Source organism: Garra rufa, chromosome 2 (assembly GCF_049309525.1).
Source record: "Garra rufa chromosome 2, GarRuf1.0, whole genome shotgun sequence".
Lineage (NCBI taxonomy): Eukaryota > Metazoa > Chordata > Actinopteri > Cypriniformes > Cyprinidae > Garra > Garra rufa.
The window spans coordinates 35,129,239-35,153,305 of NC_133362.1; the positions used below are offsets into that span (position 1 = coordinate 35,129,239).

The 24,067-nt window shown below is 36.6% G+C and overlaps 1 protein-coding gene across 6 annotated transcripts in view; it reads right to left on the reverse strand.

Moving 5' to 3' along the window:
• Positions 1–24,067, reverse strand: part of kcnma1a (potassium large conductance calcium-activated channel, subfamily M, alpha member 1a) — a 275,869-nt gene that overhangs the window by 200,202 nt on the left and 51,600 nt on the right. For all 6 annotated transcript variants that reach the window (XM_073834164.1, XM_073834163.1, XM_073834162.1 and 3 more), the window contains exon 2: positions 16,545–16,709. In XM_073834164.1, the coding sequence (XP_073690265.1) occupies positions 16,545–16,709 (165 nt within the window). The remainder of the gene's footprint in view (positions 1–16,544; positions 16,710–24,067) is intronic.

The window sequence follows — 24,067 nt, forward strand, 5'->3', positions numbered from 1 at the left end:
CGGTCAAGAAAAACTTGCTGGTTGAATAAAAGTAACTTTAAGTCAGAATTTGGCAGGGGTATGAATAATTTTGGGCTTGACTGTATATGAGGCAGTCACATGAAGTAGTTTGTGAGCCTGTATTTCTTCCTCTCACATGAACTGCTTTGAACTGACACTGCACTCCAAAGTCTCAAAACCGTTCCAAATCCCATCCTGCCTGCTTTCATCCTGCAGTAATCCACAGCGGACGTGTCGCTACTCCAGTGTCCACAGATATTACATGGCATCATGCTTTCATGGATAGAAAGTAGTTAGTATTTCCTGTGATGAAAGAGAGGCTTGTCTATTATTATAGTATATATTATATAACATATTCTAGCATTTTAATTGGTATAATGTCAAAATATAGCACACACCTCAAAATACTTCCACAGTAGATTCTTCAAATGGTAGTGGGTAAATACAGTACTAAACATTATATTTTAGTATGCAATGGTAATATTTGTTGGTAATAATTTTAAAAAGTTGGTAATTACAAGCTTGGGGAGTTCAACTTTATCATGAACTGTGAACGTACAGAAGGCTGGGTTCATTTTAACATTTGCATAATTGTGAATAATTTTGCCTGCTAGTTTAGAATACAAAGACAATGTGATGAAAATGAGCAAAGCACAGAGGAGAGTAAAAAACTTCTTTAGATACTGAATGAGAAGCATACATAATGTATAAAGCTGTAAATAAAACAGATTATTGGAATACTTTTTACAAGACTTTCTACTTAAAATTTCATGTTTAATCCAATGTGTTGCTTGATTTTTCTACCCGGTGTTTTGCTTATTCTTTTACAATCTGGCAACCATGCGTATGCACTCGCTCTTCATTACACCTATGATGAGCTGAAAACACTGACAAACAAGTAAGCTGAAGTTTAGCGATCTCCATGTGAGATGTTTGGCTTAAATTAAAAGTGTGATTTAGCCTGTATGTTCTGTCATGAGATTTCGACTACATTGTTTGTTATTGTGGTTGCTGAATAAGGGCACTTACTTAACCACTGTTGTTTATATAATTAATAGAGAAACATGCAATACATAAAAATGCAACATGCAGTTTGGAACTACTATTAGGAATTTCACTGTTATAATATTTTTAGTTGTTTTACAAGTTTTTCGTAATGTACACAGAGAGAGTGCATATTGTAGAAAATACTTTTTCTAAATGCTTTTAAATTTGTGTTTTGGTTGTTCTGTGCTTATGAGAAGACAGAATGTTCTGTGCTTAATGAAAAAGACAAAGAAGACACTGTGTAACAAACTGTTTAGTAACATGTGTGTGTGTAGTTGCGAACTCTCTACATTTATGTCATTTCTGAGAAACCTCTGTTTACAGGCACGTAGGAGAAAAAAAGCCCTGCAAAAGTAGTAGCAATTTGAAGGTCACTTTAGACTAGACTTTTGGTCACTCTAAGAAGAAGAATGGGATGGGGCTGTATTTTCTTTTCTGTGCAGGAGCGGTTGGCGATAACAGGCCCTGATTGGAGGAGAAAGCTGAAAGATGTCAGAAGGGGGGCCTGCAGAATCAAGAATATAAATGCATATTTTAGCTTTGTGAGACATTCCTGGACTGCCCAGAATGTCAGATTTGATATTGGCTGTTCTGGAATCCTGAGCTCAGCACTCTTTGACTTTACTATTAAATTGGCTTTAAACTTTAACGCGGACTCGAACTGTTTTATTTAAAGGGCGGATAAACGGACTGGGGGGAAGTAGGTATTCTTAGAATACCGGCAACTTCCAACAATATCTATGTCTTTTTATGGAAGCCTGTTTCCCCCACTGAATAAAAAAAAAATTTTATTGCGACTTTTTAAAAATGCTAAATATAAACTCAAAAATGGCGAGAAATAGAACTTTTTTCTTTACAAACGCAAGTTCGTATGTTGCAATTCTTTTTTTCTTTTTTTTTTGCAATAGCAGGTTTATATCTCTCAATTCTTACTTTTTTCTCAAAATTCTGACTTTCTCAGAACTGGGAGACATAAACTCGCAATTCTGAAAAAAAAGCCAGAATTCTGAGTTTATATCTCACAATTCTAAATTTATTTGTCAAAATTGCAACTTTTTTATTAGAACTGCAAGCTATTGCAATTCTGACTTTATAACTGCGATTGCAAGTTTGTCACGCAATTCTGAGAAAGAAAATTGAGAATCAAGAATTGTAAGATATAAATTCACAATTCTGAGGAAAAAAAGTCACAATTGTGAGATTTAAACTTGCTGAGTTTATTTTATTTAAACTGAGTATATATCTCACAATTCTGACTTTATTTATCGGAATTGCAAGCCATAAACTCACAATTCTGACATAACTGCAATTGCGAGTTTATGTCACACAATTCTGAGAAAAAAAGTCTGAATTATAAGATGTAAACTCACCATTACCTTTTTTATTTTTTATTTAGTAGCGGAAATGGGCTTCCATATAAATCAGTACACTAGATGAGGTAAAATAAACATAAAAATAATAAAAATAAAATTCTTAAATAACAACAATCATCGTGATTTTTTTTTCAAATTAGTTAAACCATTATACAGCATGACGAATGTATGATTAATCTGACTAAAATGCTTAGACATTTACCCCCAAACAAGGCTTAAGGCTAGTCCAAGACTAAAATGCATTCTTGAGCTGTCTCAACTAAAAATATCTTAAAATATGTCAGTGCCATTGTTTTGTCTCAAGATGCACACCTGTAATGTTTTCAGGCATTTTTATAAAAGCTGCTTAAATATTTTAATTTAGCTAAGGTCTAGTTCTGGCTTAAGCCCCATCTGTGAAACTGGGCCTTGACTTGACTAAGCCTAAAATTTGACAACAAAAACAGGACAAGGTTAATAACTAAAAAGGACATTTGACAGAGGACTAAGACTAAAATACTACATTTAAAAATGGCTAACAAAATAAACACCAGTATTATTATGTTTAATTCATTCATTCATTATTTGTAATTATTATTAGTGAACGTTAACATTTTATTGTTAATCCAAAACAACATGAGTACTATTGTAAGAATGAGAATGACAACCCTAAAGTATAGCAAATGAATGACAGACTTAGTTCAGACTACGGCCATTTCTTAGGATGTCATTTGTGAGTCCAGAAATGATGGTCTAAACCCAGAGCGACTGCAGCACAGGCCTGTAACTGACCACACCCCATCTCTTCTGCTTCCATACACAAACAACAATTCATCACAGAGAACAGGGCTGAGATCAATGCAGGATTGAATTTCTATCGATTGTTCTGACGAATGATGGCGATACAAATGAATACGGAGAGTTTCTGGCATCACGGTGGAGGCAGAAGACTTTGAAGTGTCACTGCGTATGGTTAGCAGCAGCAGCAAAGCCTGAAGAGGTTATTTCATCCTATGTCACTCTAAACACATTTATCGAGCCAGTGAATTGTGGCAAACATTGGGAACAGAGGATGGGTTTTATTTCTCGAGTACTGAATCTCCTGACTGGGGGAAAGCAGAATGCTTTGTGTTTGCTCGCTGTGAGTGGTGTTATGCACAAGGCGTGACTGTGCTCTCTGGAGGGGTGTTATTTCTGCGGTGGGTGTTAGGAGCTCCGCTCCTCTCATCCCTCCATCTCAAACAAGATTTTTCCTTCAGCCTGCAAATTAGTTCTGCGGGAGAAACAAACGAGTATTGAATTATGCTAACCTGATCCCGTCTGAGTGCCGTCTTTGAAAACAAAGTGAAATGTTTTTCCCATCCTGGCCCTGGATAACATAGCTCTCCATTTTATAAACCATTTAAAAAACGTAATTAGCATTCATTCTCATGCTGTTTCAATGGCTGTAAGGCAGCAAAAGAAAAGGGTACAGTTTTTTGTAAGTTTAGGTTTTAAGCTTCAATTCAGAGTAAATGAAATTTTGCAACAGAGCTTCATTACTGTCATGCGACTTGACTGCTTTTTTTTTTAAAGCTTTGTATAAAAATTGAACACACAAGTGAACACACAACACCTTTGCAGGAATGTAAAAGAGGAAGACCATGTAAATCTAAATGAATACGCAAATATTATGATGACCAATTGGAAAACATTCTATTATGATTAACGGCAATAAAGTAATCAATAAACCAACTTAAGCCGCCTTTTCATGACAGACGTTCATTTGCATTCATTCGTGGCATTGAAATTTCAGATTGGTCATGAAGCAGCAGATTCGCTAAGGTTGGATGATTAATCCAAAAGTAGTCGTAACCAAAATGTAGAACCTCTAACCGGCATAATTTTCTTATATTCTGACTTTATAACTTGCAATTGCGAGTTTATATCAGGCAAATCTGAATTTATAACACACAATTGCAAGTTAATATCATGCAATTCTGAATTTATAACTTGCAATTCTGACTTTATAACTCACAACTGCAAAGTAATATCACGCAATTCTGAGGAAAAAAAAGCCAGAAATGTGACTATATCTCGCAATTCTGACTTTATAACTCGCAACTTTGACTTTGTAACTCACAAATGCAAAGTAAAAACATGCAATTCTGAGAAAAAAGCCAGAAATGTAACGTTATATCTCACAACTGTGAGTTTATATCAGGCAACTCAATTCTAAGTTTATATCATGCAATTCTGAGAAAAAAAGCCAGAAATGTGACTTTATATCACAATTCTGACTTTTTAACTTGCAATTGCGATTTTATATCAGGCAACTTTGACTTCATAACTCACAATTGCAAAATAATATCATGCAATTCTGAGAAAAAAAGCCAGAAATGTGACTTTATATCACAATTCTGAATTTATAACTCGCAATTGTGAGTTTATATCAATCAACTTTGACTTTATAACTCACACTTGCAAGTTTATATCATGCAATTCTGAGAAAAAAGCTAGAAATGTCACTTTATATCTCACAATTCTAACTTTATAACTCGCAATTGTGAGTTTATAACAATTAACTTTGACTTTATAACTCACAATTGTAAAGTAATACCACACAATTCTGAGAAAAAAGACAGAAATGTGACTTTATATCTCACAATTCTGACTTTACAACTCACAACTTTGACTTTATAACTCACAATTGCAAAGTAATATCAAGCAATTCTAAGAAAAAAGCCAGAAATGTAACATTATATCTCGCAATTTGGACTTTTTAACTCGTAACTGTGAGTTTATATCAGGCAACTTTGACTTTATAACTCACAATTGCAAAGTAATATCAAGCAATTCTAAGAAAAAAGCCAGAAATGTAACATTATATCTTGCAATTTGGACTTTTTAACTCGTAACTGTGAGTTTATATCAGGCAACTTTGACTTTATAACTCACAATTGCAAAGTAATATCAAGCAATTCTAAGAAAAAAGCCAGAAATGTAACATTATATCTCGCAATTTGGACTTTTTAACTCGTAACTGTGAGTTTATATCAGGCAACTTTGACTTTATAACTCACAATTGCAAAGTAATAGCATGCAATTCTGAGAAAAAAGCCAGAAATGTTACTTTATATCTCGCAATTCTGACTTTATAACTTGCAATTGTGTTGAGTTTATATCTGAATCTGAAATTCAAATAATATTTTTTGGCGGAAACAGGCTTCCATATGAATGAGGCTCAATCAACGTAAGTATTTCAGACATGCAGTCTAGCCACAAAAGTTTAACTATTTCAAACATATCAAACTCAAATCGGATCCAAAAAATCCACATAAATCGCATATTTAAAAAAAATAAAACTTCATATTTAAATTTCAAACTTGAATCTGAAATTTCTTTTAGTATTTTGGTTTATGCAAACTTGGCACACTTAAGACTGAAATGCTCTATTCTAACTGGAGTCATGCAAACACTGTTAAACATGGCCTATAATATTAAAGAATAATGAGGACATAATATGCGGCTTTGCCTTAATGACTATGAAAAATAACTGAACTACAGGTGGGGGGAAATGTGTTTTATGTGGCAGATAATTACAGGGCAAATTCTCAATGTCACGCTTCACATGGGATTGATGGCTGTCGTCATTACTGTTGTTGTTTTGACTCATTTCTTCCTGCAATGACAGCTGTTGCCCCCATTGATAAGTTTACTGGCAGTAAAAGATCAACTCCAAATTAGAAATGCCCTCCACGGGAACTCATAATTATGAATCCAGACGCACTCCATCTCTGCCAGACTCCCGCTACGGAGCCGTATGGGTGTGCGGGCTGAATCTGAAAAGACGCTCAAAGTCCAGCAATAGAGGCGGTGGCTGTGGTCAAGGCCATGTTTGGTAAGTCTGCTGGGTATATATGTGCAGAGGTCAGAGGAATGGAGGTCATGGGGGCTGAGGACTGACACAGCACATTCCTCTGTTTCTCTCCCACGCCACATAGCGGTGAAAGTCTGTTTCCCTGCATGTCTGCAGCGTCTCCCGCACAGGTGCTCGCATACCCAGACCTGTTACCAGTGGGGGGCTGGAGGCAGGAACAAAACACAGGCCACATGGCCCATCTGCACCTGTTAGGACATCTTGAACAGACTCACAGAAAATAAGGCAACTGATAGATGGGCATTTCTGTCTAGTAAATGCTTGACAAATAAATCAGCCAAGTAAAACGCTAGGGTCTAGAAGGCGAGGGTTTTATCAAAGCTAATATTTAATTGTTAGTCAATGTAATGTAATGAAGAATGTATTTGTACAGTTAAGTCATAATTAATAATGCATGTATTTTTTCAAAAATGTCAATGTTACTACATTAGAAACAAAATATCAAAGCTAGTGTCATCTACAAATAAGGGACAAGAGACATTCTGATTTGAGGTGTTTCTACCAGTGCTGGGGGTAACGCATTACAAGTAACTCAAGTTATGTAATCAGATTACTTTTTTCAAGTAACTAGTAAAGTAATGCATTACTTTTTAATTTACAAGAAAATATCTGAGTTACATTTTCAATTGTGAGTTTATATCACATAATTCTGAGGAAAAAGTCAGTATTGTGACCAAGCATCTCACAATTCTAACTTTATAACTCGTAATTGCGAATTTATATCACGCAATTCTGACTTTATATCTCGCAACTACAAATTTAATGTCACACAATTCTAACTTTATAACTCGCAATTGCGAATTTATATCACACAATTCTAACTTTATAACTCGTAATTGCAAATTTATACCACGAAATTATGACTTTAAAGCTCGTAATTGTGAATTTATATCACACAATTCTAACTTCATAACTCGTAATTGCAAATTTATATCACGGAATTCTGACTTTATAACTCGCATTTGTGAATTTATATCACACAATTTTAACTTTATAACACGTAATTGTGAATTTATATCACACAAATCTAACTTTATAACTTGCGATTGCAAATTTATATAATGCAATTCTAACTTTAAAACTCGTAATTGCGAATTTACATCATGGAACTCTAACTTTATAACTTGTAATTGCGAATTAATATCACACAATTCTAACTTTATAACTTGCAATTGCGAAATTATATCACACAATTCGAACTTTATAACTCATAATTGCGAATATCACAAAATTCTGACTTTAAAACTCGCAATTGCGAATTTATATAATGCAATTCTAACTTTACAACTTGCAATTGCGAATTTATATCACACTATTCTGACTATAAAATATTAAATCATTAAATATTATTAATAAGCACAAAACATTAAGCATTAATAAATGAAATATTTAAATAAATAACTCGTTTTTTTTTTTTTTTTTTATTAGAATGCATATTAAAATGACTGCTGAAAATTCAGCTATGCCATCTCAGGAATGAATCAGATTTTAAACCCCTGAAATAGAATACTGTTATTTCAAATTGCAATAATGTTTAACAATATTAAAATGGTACTGTGCATTATTGAGGAAAACGGCTTAGAGGCATATCTGACTGCAAGTTATTTCTAAAATGAATGCCATAACCAAGACACAAATAAACAATTAAGGCTCCTTTTGTGTATGTTTTTTGAAATATTTGGAAGGTCATACAAATACCATTTTCATGATAGATTATTCTTCCATTCATCTTGTGAATCATACATATGCCGGTGACTAGAAGTTTTATTCAACATCTAAAACACCTGACATTTGGCCTATATTGTGCTTCCACACCAAGCAGCAGCTGGGATTTTTAGCCACACTTCCTGTGGGTGGGACCCATGTCATTTCCTTAGAGGCTACCATTCTCATCTCATCGTGAGCCCTGTGGTGTCAGAACGAACGGGAACCTTTCAGAGCACGCTAGCCCCGATGTAATCCCTGCCTCCCAGAACGACCAATAAAGCTGTCTGAGTGAAAAGAGAGCCACCTAAACCAGTAAGAAAAGGCATGAAACGACTCATTAGGGAGCTGTTGCTAAGCTTCAATTAACGAAATCCCATCTCCTGCCATTAAAAGACAGAAAGCCGAACTGGTCTCCGATCAGCGGCTGCCGAGTCTGTTATTCCGGTCCCTGCCGCCCCCACATGCATACACACACACACACACACACACACACACACACAGAGAGAGAAAGAGAGAGAGAGAGATAAATCACATTTACAGACCAAGCCTGCCGCTAAGTAATCCGTTATGACAAAACCAAATTCTTGTTTAGGTGTCTGATGATGTTTTAGTGCGATGGATGAGATGAGGCAGATATATGACATGCCGCATCAGCCATCTGGAAGCCCAGCGTATGGTTGAACACCACGACGGAAGAAGAAAATAGACAAATACAAAAGAGTGGCTGCTTTTCAAGCGTACAGAGACATTCATCTAGAATATTAATCCTGCCAGCTCCACAAAAGTTATTACTAAGTGTCACTGAATGATGTGGCACCCATCTATTGACCAATGATGCATGATGTGCCGCTATTATGAGGGGGAAATGTTAGCACCGAAGAGGATTCGTCTGGTGTCCATCATTTACATAAGACCGCGAGTGTCAAAGATGGAAGAACGACACACATTTAGCCCTGCCTGGGGAGACACGACTAAACTGCAGTAGGAGGATTGTGATAGATCTCGTAATTAAATGATTCCCTTCGGGAAACACCTGACATCTTAGCACCCTCAAAGTCATCAGGCAAGCCTAATGAACAATATGAGGGCAGGCGCCCGAGGCTTCATTTTCACAATGTCACCCTGCACAATACATTACCTACCTGCCAGACAGGTGCTAGTCACCCTCATCTTTCTTGTCATTTACCCCGTGACCGGAGCGCTCGAGAGATAATTCTCTTATTTTCGCCGAGGATCCAAACAGCCTGCCAGTTCTGCACATCAGAATGACAGAGCCAAGGTAAACTGCTGTTGCCATGGTTACCGGCCGGGCTCGGCGTCCACGGATGCTCATTGCGATTTTAAGCTGCAAAAAGAAGCCTGATAGAGGGCATGAGTCCATACATCCACCCACATAGGCGCACACATTCACATGTTATACATACACACACAGAGCTCATAGTACATATGGGCTCTGAAGCACAGCTGCACATAAACACAGACACCCACACATATTCACTCACTACACTTATGGGCCTACAATGCATATGCACTACGCGTAACAGCACTGTGCACTATTTCATCATTCAAAGATGCTCACAAAGTCTCTAAATGTTAACACACAAGCAGAGCTGGGTAGACTACTTACAAATTGTAGTCAGTAATGTAAACCATTACATTACACATTTTTGGTATTAAAATCAGATTACTTTTTTGATTACTTTTAGATTACTTTTGACTAGGGTTGGGTATCGTTTGAATTTTATCAGTTCCGATTCTGCTTAAAGATTCCGATTCTTATCGATATTCTTCCGATTCTAATAAGATTAAAAAAAAAATCAATAAAAAGTTATAAGATAAACATATTTATTCTGTTTTTTGCCTATGGTTTTACCAAAAAATACCACAGAAAAAAAACAACTAGACTAATATAAAGTTCAAACATTAAATCGTTAAAGACAAGTAATAAAACGGGAACAAACTAATCAATTAGCAATAGCATAAATAAATAAAACTGAACAAAAGTTTAAAAACACTGCACAGTCTTTTCATAAATAAAATATTGATTAATCCTCATTAAATCTACGAAAGATATTCAGTCAGTTAATGATTTTCTTTTGTTCTTTGATTATCTTTAATTACAGGCGACACGTTTGTTAGATGGCTGCCTCTTTAACACCGAACACAGATCTAAAAATACTGTTACACATGAGTTTTCCATTTTCATCTGTTTAAGTTCACTTAAAACAAAAAACACTGCCTTTATGATGATATACTGTTGTATTTTGTGCATACTGGTCAATAAGTGTGAAAGAGAAGGCCCACACAACCTTTTCTGCAGTGGAAATGCACAGAACTGTTTGAGAGCGGACACAGGTCGGGAACCCGCATCGGGAAGCTTGGGCTTCAGATGTGTGCGCTGCATGCGAACAGTGTGCAAGTTCTTTTCCTTCCTGCACTTAAAAACCAATTAAAGTGCGAATGCGGGAATCGTTAAGTGGAATCGAAATGCACGTCTTATCGAATACCCGGTTATTTGGTTATGTGGAAATTTGGAACGGGTTCTAAAATGGAACCGGTTTTCAATACCAAACCCTACTTTTGACCTAACTCGTTCATCACATTGATTTAAACAGGATAATTTTGCACCATAATGATGTTAAAACACAAAGAGTGAGAAAATATATTCCTTACATTGTAATCAACAACATGAAGTGCATTAAACATTATATTACAACAAGGTTTCCCAAACTGGGGTTCGTAAAGGATCTGCAGGGGGTTTGTGAATTCAATGATAGGCCAACAAGTAATTAATTAATAAAAATGTAAAATTAAAATAAATCACTTTAAAACAACAATTAAAATAATCCACCTACTAAAAAAGAAGAAGAAAAACCAGGAGCTTTTTGACTGACAACTAAATAGAGTAGAAAAGTATGAAACGTCGTCAAAATCTGCCATGAGTGGTTCAACCATAATTTTCCGAAGCAACAAGAATACTTTTTGTATGCAAAGAAAATAAAAATAACGACTTTATTTATTAATTCATCTCATCTGCGTCACCATAGTGCCATTTTGGAGAATATCCGCTGGACGCAAACCGCGTACGCAGTTCTCTGTCAGCCACAACACACGGATATGTTTTCTATGTTTATTTACGCTTTGATTCAAAGGAAAACAGCGTATCCACGTGACGCAGCTGACAGAGAACAGTGTACGCGGTTTGCGTCCAGGGAATACTCTTGAAAATTACACTACGGTGACGCGGAAGAGACGATTTGTTGAATAAAGTCGGTATTTTTGTTTTCTTTGTGTACAAAAAGTATTCTCGTAGCTTTATAAAATTATGGTTGAACCACTGATGGCAGATGGACTATTTTGACGACATCTTTCATACTTTTCTGGGCCTTGACAGTGTTATTTACCTTGCAGTCAATGGGACAGTCAAAAAGCTCATGGTTTTCATCCAAAATATCTTAAATTGTGTTCCGAAGACAAACATAGCTTTTATGGTTTTGGAACGACATGGGGGTAAATGATTAATGACAAAATTTTCATTTTGGTGTGGAGTAACCCTTTAAGGGGGTCACTGATTATAATGTAACCTTTTTAACTTTAGTTAGTGTGTAATGTTGCTGTTTGAGCATAAAAAACATCTGCAAAGTTACAACGCTCAAATTTCAATGCTAAGGGAGATATTGTCTTTTACAGAATTGCAGACTGACCACCCCTTTAAAGTTTGAAAGTTTGACAAAAAGTTTGAGAATGTGTGCAAATAAGAAATGAGAATTTGTGCATTTTAATGGGTTTGAAAGACTAAAGCCTTTTAATAACACAGATTAATTTTTAAATTAAACCAGTCTTAAGTCGCTGGGGTATATTTGTAGCAATAGCCAAAAATACATTGCATGGGTCAAAATTTTTGATTTTTCTTTTATGCCAAAAATCATTAAGAAATTAAGTAAAGTTCATGTTCCATGAAGATTTTTTGTAAAATTCCTTCTGTAAGCATATCAAAATGTAATTTTTGATTTGTAATATGCATTGTTAAGAACCTAATTTGGACAACTTTAAAGGTGATTTTCTCAGTCTTTTTGATTTTTTTGCATCCTCAGATTTCTGATTTCAAATAGATGTATCTCGGCCAAATATTGTCCTATCCTAACAAACCATACATCAATAGAAAGCGTATTTATTGAGCTTTCATATGATGTATAAATCTCAGTTTTGTCAAATTTAAACTTATGACTGGTTTTGTGGTCCAGGGTCACATATTGTACATCTTTCTGGAGGTTTATTTTAGTTGCTAATGTCCTTAAGAATATATTTTTGCAGTATAAGTGCCAAAATCCACCTCAGTATCTTTTTACAAATCCTCTTAGGTACTGTCAAGAACAGGCCTGTCTAATTAATATTCATAAGCCTCTCTTCTGATTGGCCTGTTGTTTTCTGAGTGACGCATGGCCAGGCCAACCAGATGTGTGAAAGAGGCTAAAGTTGACGTGCCACTGGTTTATTATATTAATATTTTTTCGGAAGCCTGTGCAATGATGTAGCTTTCTGACATCTATCGACTGAAGTGTTTTCTCGACTTTCTCGGTTTTGGCAAAAGGAGGGTGGGACGGTGGTTGGTGCTCGGTTGTGTGCATTTTACTGTGGATTGACTGTTTTGAAACTTATATGGTAGTCCCTAGACCTCAGTTATCATAAAAAAGCCAGGAAATTTCACTTTTGACAATATTGGATCTTTAAATAACCTAGTGAGTGATGCATCAAATAAAAATGAATGTGTTCATCAGTAGCTGATGCAATGTTGAAACACTTCTTAAACCTGAAATGATTTTTGTAAATCCATTGATCAAATGCTGTCGCCAGCTGAATAATGACTAGTTTATGCGTGAATGTCCACAAATCCGGTCTTTCAGAGTGTATATAAATAATAGACTATATTAGAAACGAAAATTGAAAAGATTAAAAAAACAGCTCACTATTAACAGTGTGGAAAACATGCACTGCTTACTTTTAACTAGATCTGTGTTTTACTTCTTACTTTTAATATTTTGAATCTAATTGGCTGCAATTAGATTAGGTTCAAAATGATGGTTGAACTCAAACAAGCAAAAGAGAAAGAGAGGAAGCGAGGGAGAAAGAGGCTGATGAAAGCATTGCTCATTTGCAGAAATTGACAATTTTCTCATGGGATGTGTGCAGCTCTGGTGTAACGAAGGCTTTGCCTCCTAATAAATATCCTTCGTATTTGAAAGAAGCCAATTGAAACTGTCACTTTCACCTGTGTTTAAAATAGAGGCATCTCTTGGCTGTGAACTGTTTAAACATAGAAAAACTAAATATGCAGATATACACTGTCGTTCAAAAGTTTGGGGTCAGTAATGTTCTTATGCTCATCACAGCTGCATTTATTTACTCAAAAATACAGAAAAAACATAATAATATTGTAAAATATTATTACAATGTAAGATAAGTGTTGTCTTTTTTTAATATACATTAAAGTATAATTTATTCCTGTGATGCAAAGCTGATTTTTTTTTTTTTTTTTTTTTTTTTTTGCATTATTACTCTAGTCTTCAGTGTCACAGAATTCATTCTAATATGCTGATTGATTATCAGTGTTGGAAACAGGATGTGGATTTGTTAAATTGATAAAAAAAAAGTAGACTTACATCTTACACAAGAAAAGAAAAGAAAAGAAATTAGATTCTGAGATTAAAAGACTGTCATCATGTAAAGACATTAACTAGGTGTGCAGTGAATGCAAGGACAGTCTTGGCTCATAAAAGATGGTGAGCTGATTTACGGGTGTGATGAAGCGCCCCAGCTGGACCTTCATTTGGTGCTATAATACTTACAATACAGTCACAGCCCTGACACAACACTCCCACTCACACTATTACAATATGCTCCTACTCGACAGACCTTCACTGAGAAAGTGTTCTCTTAAAGGAAGGGCCAGGAGAAGAACACAGAAGGACTCACAGCACACCTTCACATGCACATCATTCTAGACACTTCATAACTCAGACTATATAAACTTTCAATGCACTTTCATGGAACATCCAGCTGGCATGTGGAAGCATGCAAACAAGCACAGACCCATAGAAAAGGGCATTAGGGCACAGGGAGCTCAGTTTTAGGCTAATGCTGATTGTACAACAGAGAGGTTTGTCAGTGTCTATGAGCATCAGTCTAGAGGTGAATTCCAGCCGGACTATCACTTTCCATCATTCACCGCAAGGAAATATGATCCACTGGTACATGCAACCCATTAAGTTGTTGTACAGAACTCAATAGCTTAGATGGAGCCATGGGAATAACATTCATTCATATCTGTGGGGTCCAAATAAAAGATCCACTTAATTTGTGTTTTATGTTGCTTTAAGCAAACACACCACAGTTTTTGGCTCTATTTGCTGGAATACAACTAATATCTGTCCAGATTACTATAGTAATCAATTACAAGTTCCAACACCATTGTGACCAATGTTACTGCAGCTATATTGACTAGACTGAGAATTTAGAAACGTTCACACTGACAGCGATTTGCAATTGACAAAGCAACCTGATTCTACGGATGTTAAGTAAAACTTTATGTACACTACCATATGTATTTTTCTCTCATTATAAAGCAAGTCTAACCCAAGTGTTTAATGTCACGACTGTTACCATCTATTTTGCATTAGTTTATATCCAGTTGGTCACTTAAATTGCATTTGTTATCCAGTTGCATATTTTATGCTAGTGACGTAATATTTTGATACACTACGAGTCAAAAGTTTTTGAACAGTATGATTTTTAATGTTTTTTTAAGTCTCTTCTGCTCACCAAACCTGCATTTATTTTATCTAAATTACAGCAAAAATTTTGAAATATTTTTACTATTTAAAATTACTGTTTTCTATTTGAATACGTTTTAAAATGTAATGTATTTCTGTGTTTTCAAAGCTGAATTTTTTGCATCATTACTCCAGTCACATGATCCTTCAGCAATCATTCTAATATTTTGATTTACTGCTTAAAAAACATTTAATAATAATAATAATAATAATAATAATAATATTATGTTGACAACAGCTGAGTAGAATTTTTTCAGGTTTCTTTGAATAAAAAGTTCAGAAGAACAGCATTTATCTGAAATAGAAATTTTTGTAACATTATAAATGTCTTTACCATCACTTTTGATCCATTTAAAGCATCCTTGCTAAATAAAAGTATTCATTTCTATAATTACCCACCCCCCCTAGTATTTATCAAAGAATCCTGAAAAAAATTATTCAACTCTTTTAAATAATAACAATAAAATCTTAAATAAAATAAAATATTTAAAATATCTAATATCTAAAATATTTCTTGAACAGCAAATCAGCATATTAGAATGATTTCTGAAGGATCATGTGACACTGAAGACTGGAGTAATTATGCTGAGAATTTAGCTTTAATCACAGGAATAAATTACATTTTGAAATAGAAAACAGTTATTTTAAACAGTAAAAACATTTCAAAATTGTACTGTTTTTGCTGTACTTTGGATCAAATAAATGCAGGCTTTGTGAGCAGAAGAGACTTCTTTTAAAAATCTTTTGCTCTGAGTTTAGCTGCATATTTTACTTTGGAAAAAAATAAAAATCTCTAGCCACACCAGGCATTTATTGACCAGCCACTGTGGTTAATGAAGTTAATTTCATAGTCTGCTGATACAGTTAGACACTAGTCGAGCAGGAACGTCTAACGGCGACCGCAGCACTGCGACCTTCCCTCAGTGATTTAATTGCTGTCAGTGTGAACGGCCCATTACAGATCAGCCATGCACTAAAAGAGAAACACTAGACTGAACTGGTCTACTGAGAGAGAGCACTGCTTTCCAATCTGGTCATGTACAGCGGCCACCACACCTGAAAGATGAGATGCAGAACTGGAGAAATATATTCAAGTCACAATAAATGAAGGACAAGCTACTGGCGTGTGAGGTTAAAGCTTTCAGAAAGGCAGACCCACCAGAGTATAAAACCACAAAGCAAAACAGATTTGGTCCATAATTCGCTGAAGGTCATAAAATTAGGACTGCTCTCATGCTCTCATTTGCATAACGTTCCCAAAGTAAATGATCTTCATTATGTGGTAAATTGACTCAATTGTTCATAGTTAATTGACCTGTCCGTGTCTAGCACTGTGCGAGCACTAACAGCTGTGATGACGAGCGCCACCCACACAAGTCACCGTTCAGTATTACTGCACTCCCAAAAGCCCTTTATAGTGTGAGGCATGCTAATGAGACCATATTTAACAAAACACCCATACATCATCTGGGTATAATCTTGACCTCTAGAGTCAGACGTTTGACTTAGTCTGGCAGACACATATAAAATCATGTCATCAGCAGTGTGCTAACTGTGTCACAGCATGTGACAAACGTTTCATCAGATGTTAATTTCTAAGTAATCAGTAAGAAGAAAGTGCCTGTGGAGGGATGTTCGTGGGCAACGGTGATGTTGCGGTGGGTGTGTGTGTGTGTGTGGCTGTCTCACCAGAACTCTGCCAGTAAGGGTCTGTGCTGAGATCATGACCCCCGCCCAGTCTTTGACAGAGGTCATCCAGCCCACCTCACTGGCTGGGGCTTCTTCTTTATCATTCAGGGTCTTCGGTGCGCCATCAGCCTGACTGTTCATAGGGTTATTCACCTTCTGTGCCTCCTGGGAAAAATAAAAGCACACAAAACAGCAAAGTTAGCCATGAAACATGCTGTTGGAATAACTTAATCAAACAAACTATGGCTGATACATTGAATATTCACATAGTCTTCACAAGAATGTTACTAAATTTAGCAACATTATGAATCTTTGGATGGCTTTCATGAGCTTTTCATTCCAGTGTACTTAAAATTCATTCAAATTCAAAATGATTAATTTGCATCATCACTCAAAAAACAAGGCATTTTTAATGTATTAACATACTTTATTAAACAATATGTAGGTAGCTATTGATGGTTTGGTTACTGTTTTTTTGTTTTACTTAATTTTAATGTGATGATTTTACAGTTACATCCATAAAAGTGGGCGCAGCCATTTGTAAATTTTATGGGTGTGACTTCTGATCTCATCCATGTCCAGTTTTGTTTGCTGCTTAATATTACAAATTGGTGCGTTTTAACAGTATTTTAATGTCTTATCTTAATTATGAACACACTGGTTTGTAGTGCAAACAGTTTTACCATTTACTACACGTTTTCTTGTTATTTCCCTACAGCGACTAATGAACTGGAAGTCTTACCCATAGGCGCATATGCATTGAAGAATAGACCAATTTCAGTCTTTGCAAACAGTGATTACAGTAGCAGTCTAAGGAAGCCATAAAATTAAAGAATAAAAAGGGTACATTTGAATTTATATTACATTAAATTCTGACTTTATTCACGCAATTCAGAGATTATATCTCACAATTCTGAAGAATAATCAATTCGTCATTCTCTCTTTTATCCTCGGCTCAGAATCATGAGTTTATATTCCTAACTTCTGGCTTTTTTTCCTCAGAATTGACAAACTTGCTTGAGTTAAATTAAGTTATAAAGTCAGAACCAGTAGATATAAACTTGTATTTGGAAGAAAAAAGTCAGAATTGTGAAATAAAATAGGTATTGCGCTGTGAAAGCAAGTTTGTTTTGTTTTTACTGGCGAAAGATTATGATGATGTGAAGAATCAGTGGTTCATTTCTTTTTTTTTTTCCATGATACCACAACAATACAATTCGAACCTTTGGTTGTGTGCTTGTCGTTTTACAAAGGACTGCTTTTATCTTCTTTGGCTTCTAATCTTCTTTATTTGGACTAACAAGTGCCTCTGAACCACAACCTGTAAGTACGATTAATACATACATTTTCAATTAAGTGCTCAAAATATCTTTTTTTTGTGTGTTAAAGGGGTGCTATTATGCTTTTTCACTTTTTGAACTTTAGCCAGTGTGTGGTGTGTACGTTTGGGCATAAAAAGCATCTACAAAGTTACAAATTTCAAAGTCCACTCCAAAGGGAGATATTTAGTTTTTAAAAAGTCCCTTTTCAAGAACTACAACGAACGGCTCATTTGGACTACAGCGTTTGTTTTCCGCATGCAATAATGTCACAATGCGGTATCCCTCCTACAGAAATTCATTTCGTTAGCGGGTTGGGGATTCGCCTAACTTTAGCATGTATCATGGACAGCTGTTTCTGGGATGCTTCAGCGAGCCACAGGTCATCTCAGCTTTAATTAAAGAGTCCGCAAACTGCTCCGGAATCCATGCTGGAGCCGCACCATTGGCGTGCGGTTTAGAGGTTTCAAACACGCAGATCCGCGGCTGATGTAAACACGAACATTGACTAATGATCATCAGTGCACGCGTTGAAGCCGCGCCGTAGAGGTGTGTGGTAAGACATTTATTCATCATACAGTGTAGATAGCTTCACTAGCCTTATGGTTTCGGGTAAGTAAATAATAAATACATTAGCACAATAATCATAATATCATGTATCCGCGATCTCGCAGGCTGACGATAGGACCAACAATACTGTAGCGTTTTATTAACTCACCTTTCATGCATCCTAGGTGCATATGACTTCCTTCTTTCAGACGAATGCAATCGGAGTTACATTAAAAATAATCCTAGCTCTCATAAGCTTTAGAACTGAACAGTATAGACGAGTGTTTCTCTCCATCAGTCCAAAACAAGTCGATCCACATTAAAAAAAGTGCCTCACATGGCTCCGGGGCGGTTGGTAAAAGCTTCCTTTAGCGATCTGATGTGTTTTTGTAAGAAAAATATCCATATTTAAAACGAAAGAATCACTTTAATCTAGTTTGCTGCTTTGGGAAGGAGTGCAGCAGGGCGGAATGCGGTCTACGCTGTTTGCCAATCGCAAAGCAGTGGGACTTCTGACCAATCACAACACATTTGGTTTTTCGGAAGGCGGAACCCGGAACTAATCGAGCCGTTTGTGCCAGCCTGGGGAGAAAGCTATTGTAATAATGTAAATTATGTAAAAAATAATGCGTTTTTCGAACCACCAAGCATGACAGCACGTTCAAGTACACCCCCAAAACAAAATACAGACTTATAAGACATAATAGGACCCCTTTAATATGTGATGTATACCTAGTGCAGCTTTAGGTTTCCAGGTAAACTACAATATTACTGTCTTACTGAAATAGTTCTGATAATAAATAAATAGTTCTGATCGCCGTTAATCCACTATTTCCTAAGAATGTGTTGATTAATGTAGACTGTCTTTGTTCGAATTACTTTGATTAATAATAAATAATGTAACTTAGACTTATTTAGGTTTACAAACAGTGTTGTTTCATCAGTTAGTCGCATAGCCACCATTATTGTTTTGTTATGTGTTCACAGTTTAGCAACTAAACTTTAGCTGTGGGCACGATTCGCTTGCATAAGTGTTAAACAAAATGTTTAATTTTATGTCATTATTTTGAGAACGGATTGGAGCACTATATTATTGTTTTATGTAAAGGTGCATCAGGATTGCAAGGTTTTCACAATAAAACCCACCCAATTGCTACTCAAAACTAGCCCAATTGGCTGTTAAAGTTGCATTCCTGGGTGTAAAATACACGCTTTTTGTTGGGGTTCCCCTGGTAAATTCACATTCCAGGGGCTAAATATTACTTTATTGGGGTCGCTTCAACACGCGGACATCAAAAACAACCGCGGACCTGGCAACAAATAAACTCAGGTACTCCTCTCAGTGCAAATCACAACAGACTTGGCCAGCTGACCAATCAGAGCAGAGTATGTTTATGGAAGGGAGGGGTTTACAGACATTATGGTCAAAGCTGGTTCAAACGAACCATTTCAAAATCATTGACAAATGTATATTCTGAGAAAATTACAATGTTTTCTGACCTTAGATGCATTTAAACCTGTTGTAGGGGACTCCAACACAATATTAAATTTAGAGCAATCAAACTGGGTCAGTATCTCCACCTACGCATGACCTTTTACAATATGACTATGTAATATGTGAAGACGAGCTAGTGCAAGAAGCACATTTGTGGTTAAAAAGTATATAGATTTGTTTTGTTTGTTTTTTTTGTTTTTTTGACAGATGGTTTTGTTAGATAAGACCCTTATTCCTTGGCTGAGATCATGTAGAGCTCTTTGAAGCTGCACTGATACATCAATTTGAACCTTCAATCTGTTGGCTCCCATTGAAGTCCACTATATGGAGAACAATCCTGGAATGTTTTCATCAAAAACTCTTTAAATTTTTATTCTGGCACTGAACTAATCCTTTAAGTGTAATTTAAAAAAATAACACACAAAATAAAGTAATAAAAAGCATCATAATATTTAACTGTGTTACTTGTTATACGTTCTAATTTAATTGGTTATTTATGTAAGCTTCAGAAAAGGTAAAGCAACGTGAATTCACTGTGGATTTGGAAATTTTGGAGTTCAGTTTCAGAAGCTGCATTCATAACACACTATTTTTGCCTGTTTCTACAGCAGACTCATGCTATAGTTTGACAGGCTGAGACCTACATCACGTTAGACATCAAACTCGCTGTCAGGTTTCTGACAGCTGGGAGAGGCCTGAGAGGAAGCAGCGAGGAGAGGTGTTTTTCAAGGCCCAGTAAAAGAGCATCTCTCAGACTGCCTGACGCACAAAGCGCGGCTGGCGGTGTGTAGGCCGAGCCAGGGACAGCTATGATTCACAGGCTCAGGGAGTCGCTGTGGGATTCTGGGGTTACATCCGCAGGGCTAGGCAACACTTCACAGTCAGGTGGGTGGATGAAAATACAGCCATCATGCGCTCAGTGGTGCAGCCTGATGCTTTAGAAGCTGCGCTGGAAGAATCGTTCATATTCAACCGCGGGGTTGGCAGGGAACTAACGCACTTGGGCTGTGATGTATAAATAACAGCAGGTAATACTCTAATTTCTGCACAACACACTCTTTTGAATACCTCCGTCTTGCTACGTCAGAATGCCGGATCCTGCATCAGCAGCACCATATGAATGCATCGTGGTACTCTCTTGAACGAATTGTGAAGAAATTGTTGAATAAAGTTTCTGTTTTCTTTGCACACAAAAAAATAGCTCTTGTAGCTTCATAAAATTACACTGATGTCACATGGACTATTTTATCTACAGTCAAGCCCGAAATTATTCATACCCCTGGCAAATTCCGACTTAAAGTTACTTTTGTTCACCCAGCAAGTTTTTTTTTTTTTATTAGAAATGACACAGACGTCTCCCAGAAGATAAGACGATGTACAAGAGGCATCATTGTGTAAAAAATTATTACTCATCTTTCATTTACATTTGAACAAAAAGTGGCATGTCCAAAATTATTCATACCCTTCTCAATGATCAATAGAAAAGCCTTTATTGGCTATTACAGCAATCAAACGCTTCCTATAATTGTTGACCAGCTTTTTGCATGTCTCCACTGGTATTTTTGCCCATTCATCTTCAGCGATGAGCTCCAACTCTTTCAGGTTGGAGGGTCTCCTTGCCATCACTCTGATCTTTAGGGTCTCCACAGATTCTCAATTGGATTTGAGTCAGGACTCTGGCTGGGCCACTGTCACACTGAAATGTCCACTGGTGCCCAAGGCGAAGTTTCTCTGCAGACTGCCTGATGTTGTTGTTGAGAATTTTGATGTATTGCTCCTTTTTCATGGTGCCGTTTTGCTGTGATTAGGTTCCCTGGTCCACCGGCTGAAAAACACCCCCAAAACATCAGGTTCCCACCACCATGTTTGACAGTGGGGATGGTGTTCTTAGGGTTGAAGGCTTTTCCTTTTTTATGCCAAATGAAGGCTACAATATTGTCGCCAAACAATTCAATTTTTGTTTCATCTGACCATAAAACAGAAGACCAAAAGTCGTCTTCTTTGTCTAGATGAGCATTTGCAAAGGCCAAGCCAGCTTTTGTGTGCCTTATCTGGAGAAGTGGTCCTCCTTGGTCTGCGTCCGTGGAACCCAGCGGTGTGCAGTGTCCGTTGGACTGTCTGCCTTGAGATTTTTCCACCAGCAGAGCCCAGATTCATCAGGATGGCCTTGGTGGTGATCCTTGGATTGTTTTTTTTTACCTCTCTCACTATCCTCCTGGCCAGCACAGGTGTCCGACCACATCCTCTGAGATTTTTCACAGTGCAGAACGTCTTGAATTTTTTAATAATACTTTGCACTGTAGCCACTGGAACTTTTAGATACATTTAGATATGGTCTTATAGGCCTTTTCTGACTTGTGAGCAGCCACAATGCACAGCCGCAGGTCCTCAGTGAGCTCCTTTGTCTTAGCCATGACTGTCCACAAACCAACAGCAGAGAGCTTCTGTTCTTCAACTGTTGAGTTGATTAAAACAGCTGTTCCCAATGAATCAGGGTAATGAGGATGCTTAAGAACAGCTTGGACTATTTGGAATGGTATAGAACTTTGGATTTTCCCATAGACTGTGACAGTTTGCAAAGGGTATGAATAATTTTGGACATGCCACTTTTTGTTCAAATGTAAATAAAAGCTGAGAAATATTTCTTTTCCACAATGATGCCTCTTGTACACCGTCTCATTACCTTTTAGGAAAAGCCTTTGTCATTTCCGGTCAAAAAAAAAAACTTGCTGGTTGAAAAGTAATTTTAAGTCAGAATTTGCCAGGGGTGTGAATAATTTTGGGCTTGACTGTATGTCCTTACTACATTTCAGGGTCAGAAAGCTCTCAGATTTCATCAAAAATATATTTAATTTGTGTTCCGAAGATGAACGGTCTTACAGGTTTGGAACGACATGAGGGTGAGTAATTAATGACACAATATTAATTTGTGGGTGAACTATTGCTTTAAGATATATTAAAATAGAATAAGTGTTTTTACTGTATTCTTGATCAAATGTTGAGCATAGATGACTCAAAAACCTTTACAAATCTTACCAACCTCAAACATTTTAACAGTTTTGTTTATTTTCTTTAGAAATTTGTTGAACATTTTTACACAAAGCAAAAAGTCTGTGTTATTGTCTTCCTTCTGACCACAGAGCACTTGAATGTGACACATAATTACACCTTAAGAAGTAGGATGTTGGATCATCTGACAAAGTGTCTTTCTTTTTAAGAGCTTACTGGAGGCTTAAATGACAGAGATTTCTAAGACTTAGTCTAAAACACTGGCCTGGCTGTGGGTGTTAGGTCAGTCCTAAGGACGTGAACACATCCCTGGAGGAAGAAGGATACTAAGAAGGATACCACAGAGGATACTAAGCTGTGATGGAAAGATATATGGTTCAGATGAGAGCAAAACTAATGAGAGTCTCAGGAGGAGAGAAACACTTCTGTCAACAAGCGGGAAGAACAAAACACACAAGCATCAGTGATATAAAACTAAACTCCAGGATAAATGAAAACCACTGAGCATTAATGATCTACAAGCTCACTGCAGGCTTACTTGTTACAGGTGTGTTTGGCAGAAAAGTAGCAGGTTTTAAACAAGGAAAATGAATGGAAAGTCAATTTTGAAACCTGGGTGTAGCTAACAGGAATGGAAAAAGCTAACCATTAAAAACAGAGGTCTGAGTGTCATCCCAGGACAGATATACAGCCTGTTTTCAGGGTGTGGCATTTAGTGAGGCAGTAAAGGCCATATATCAGAGAGCGGCATGAAGGCTTTTGAAGAGACTGGCACCACAGGAGATCTAGACACGACCATCTGGCTCCAGACGGCTCCAGAAGTTGACCACCGGCCCAGGCATACAGAGCAAAGGTTACACAGTCACAGGCAGCCCATAAATTGACAATGTAGTTAAAGGATTAGTTCCTGACCATTTACTGAATGATCCTGAACCCCCATTTCATCCAATATGTTCATGTCTTTCTTTTATCAGTCAAAAGAAATGAGGTTTTTGAGGAAAACATTCTATGGACTTCAATGGGGATCAGCAGGTTGAAGGTCCAAATTACAGTTTCAATGCAGCTTCAAAGGGCTCTACACAATCCCAGCTGAGGAATAATGGTCTTATCTAGTGTAAAGATTGGTTAATTTCTGACACAAATGCTCGTCT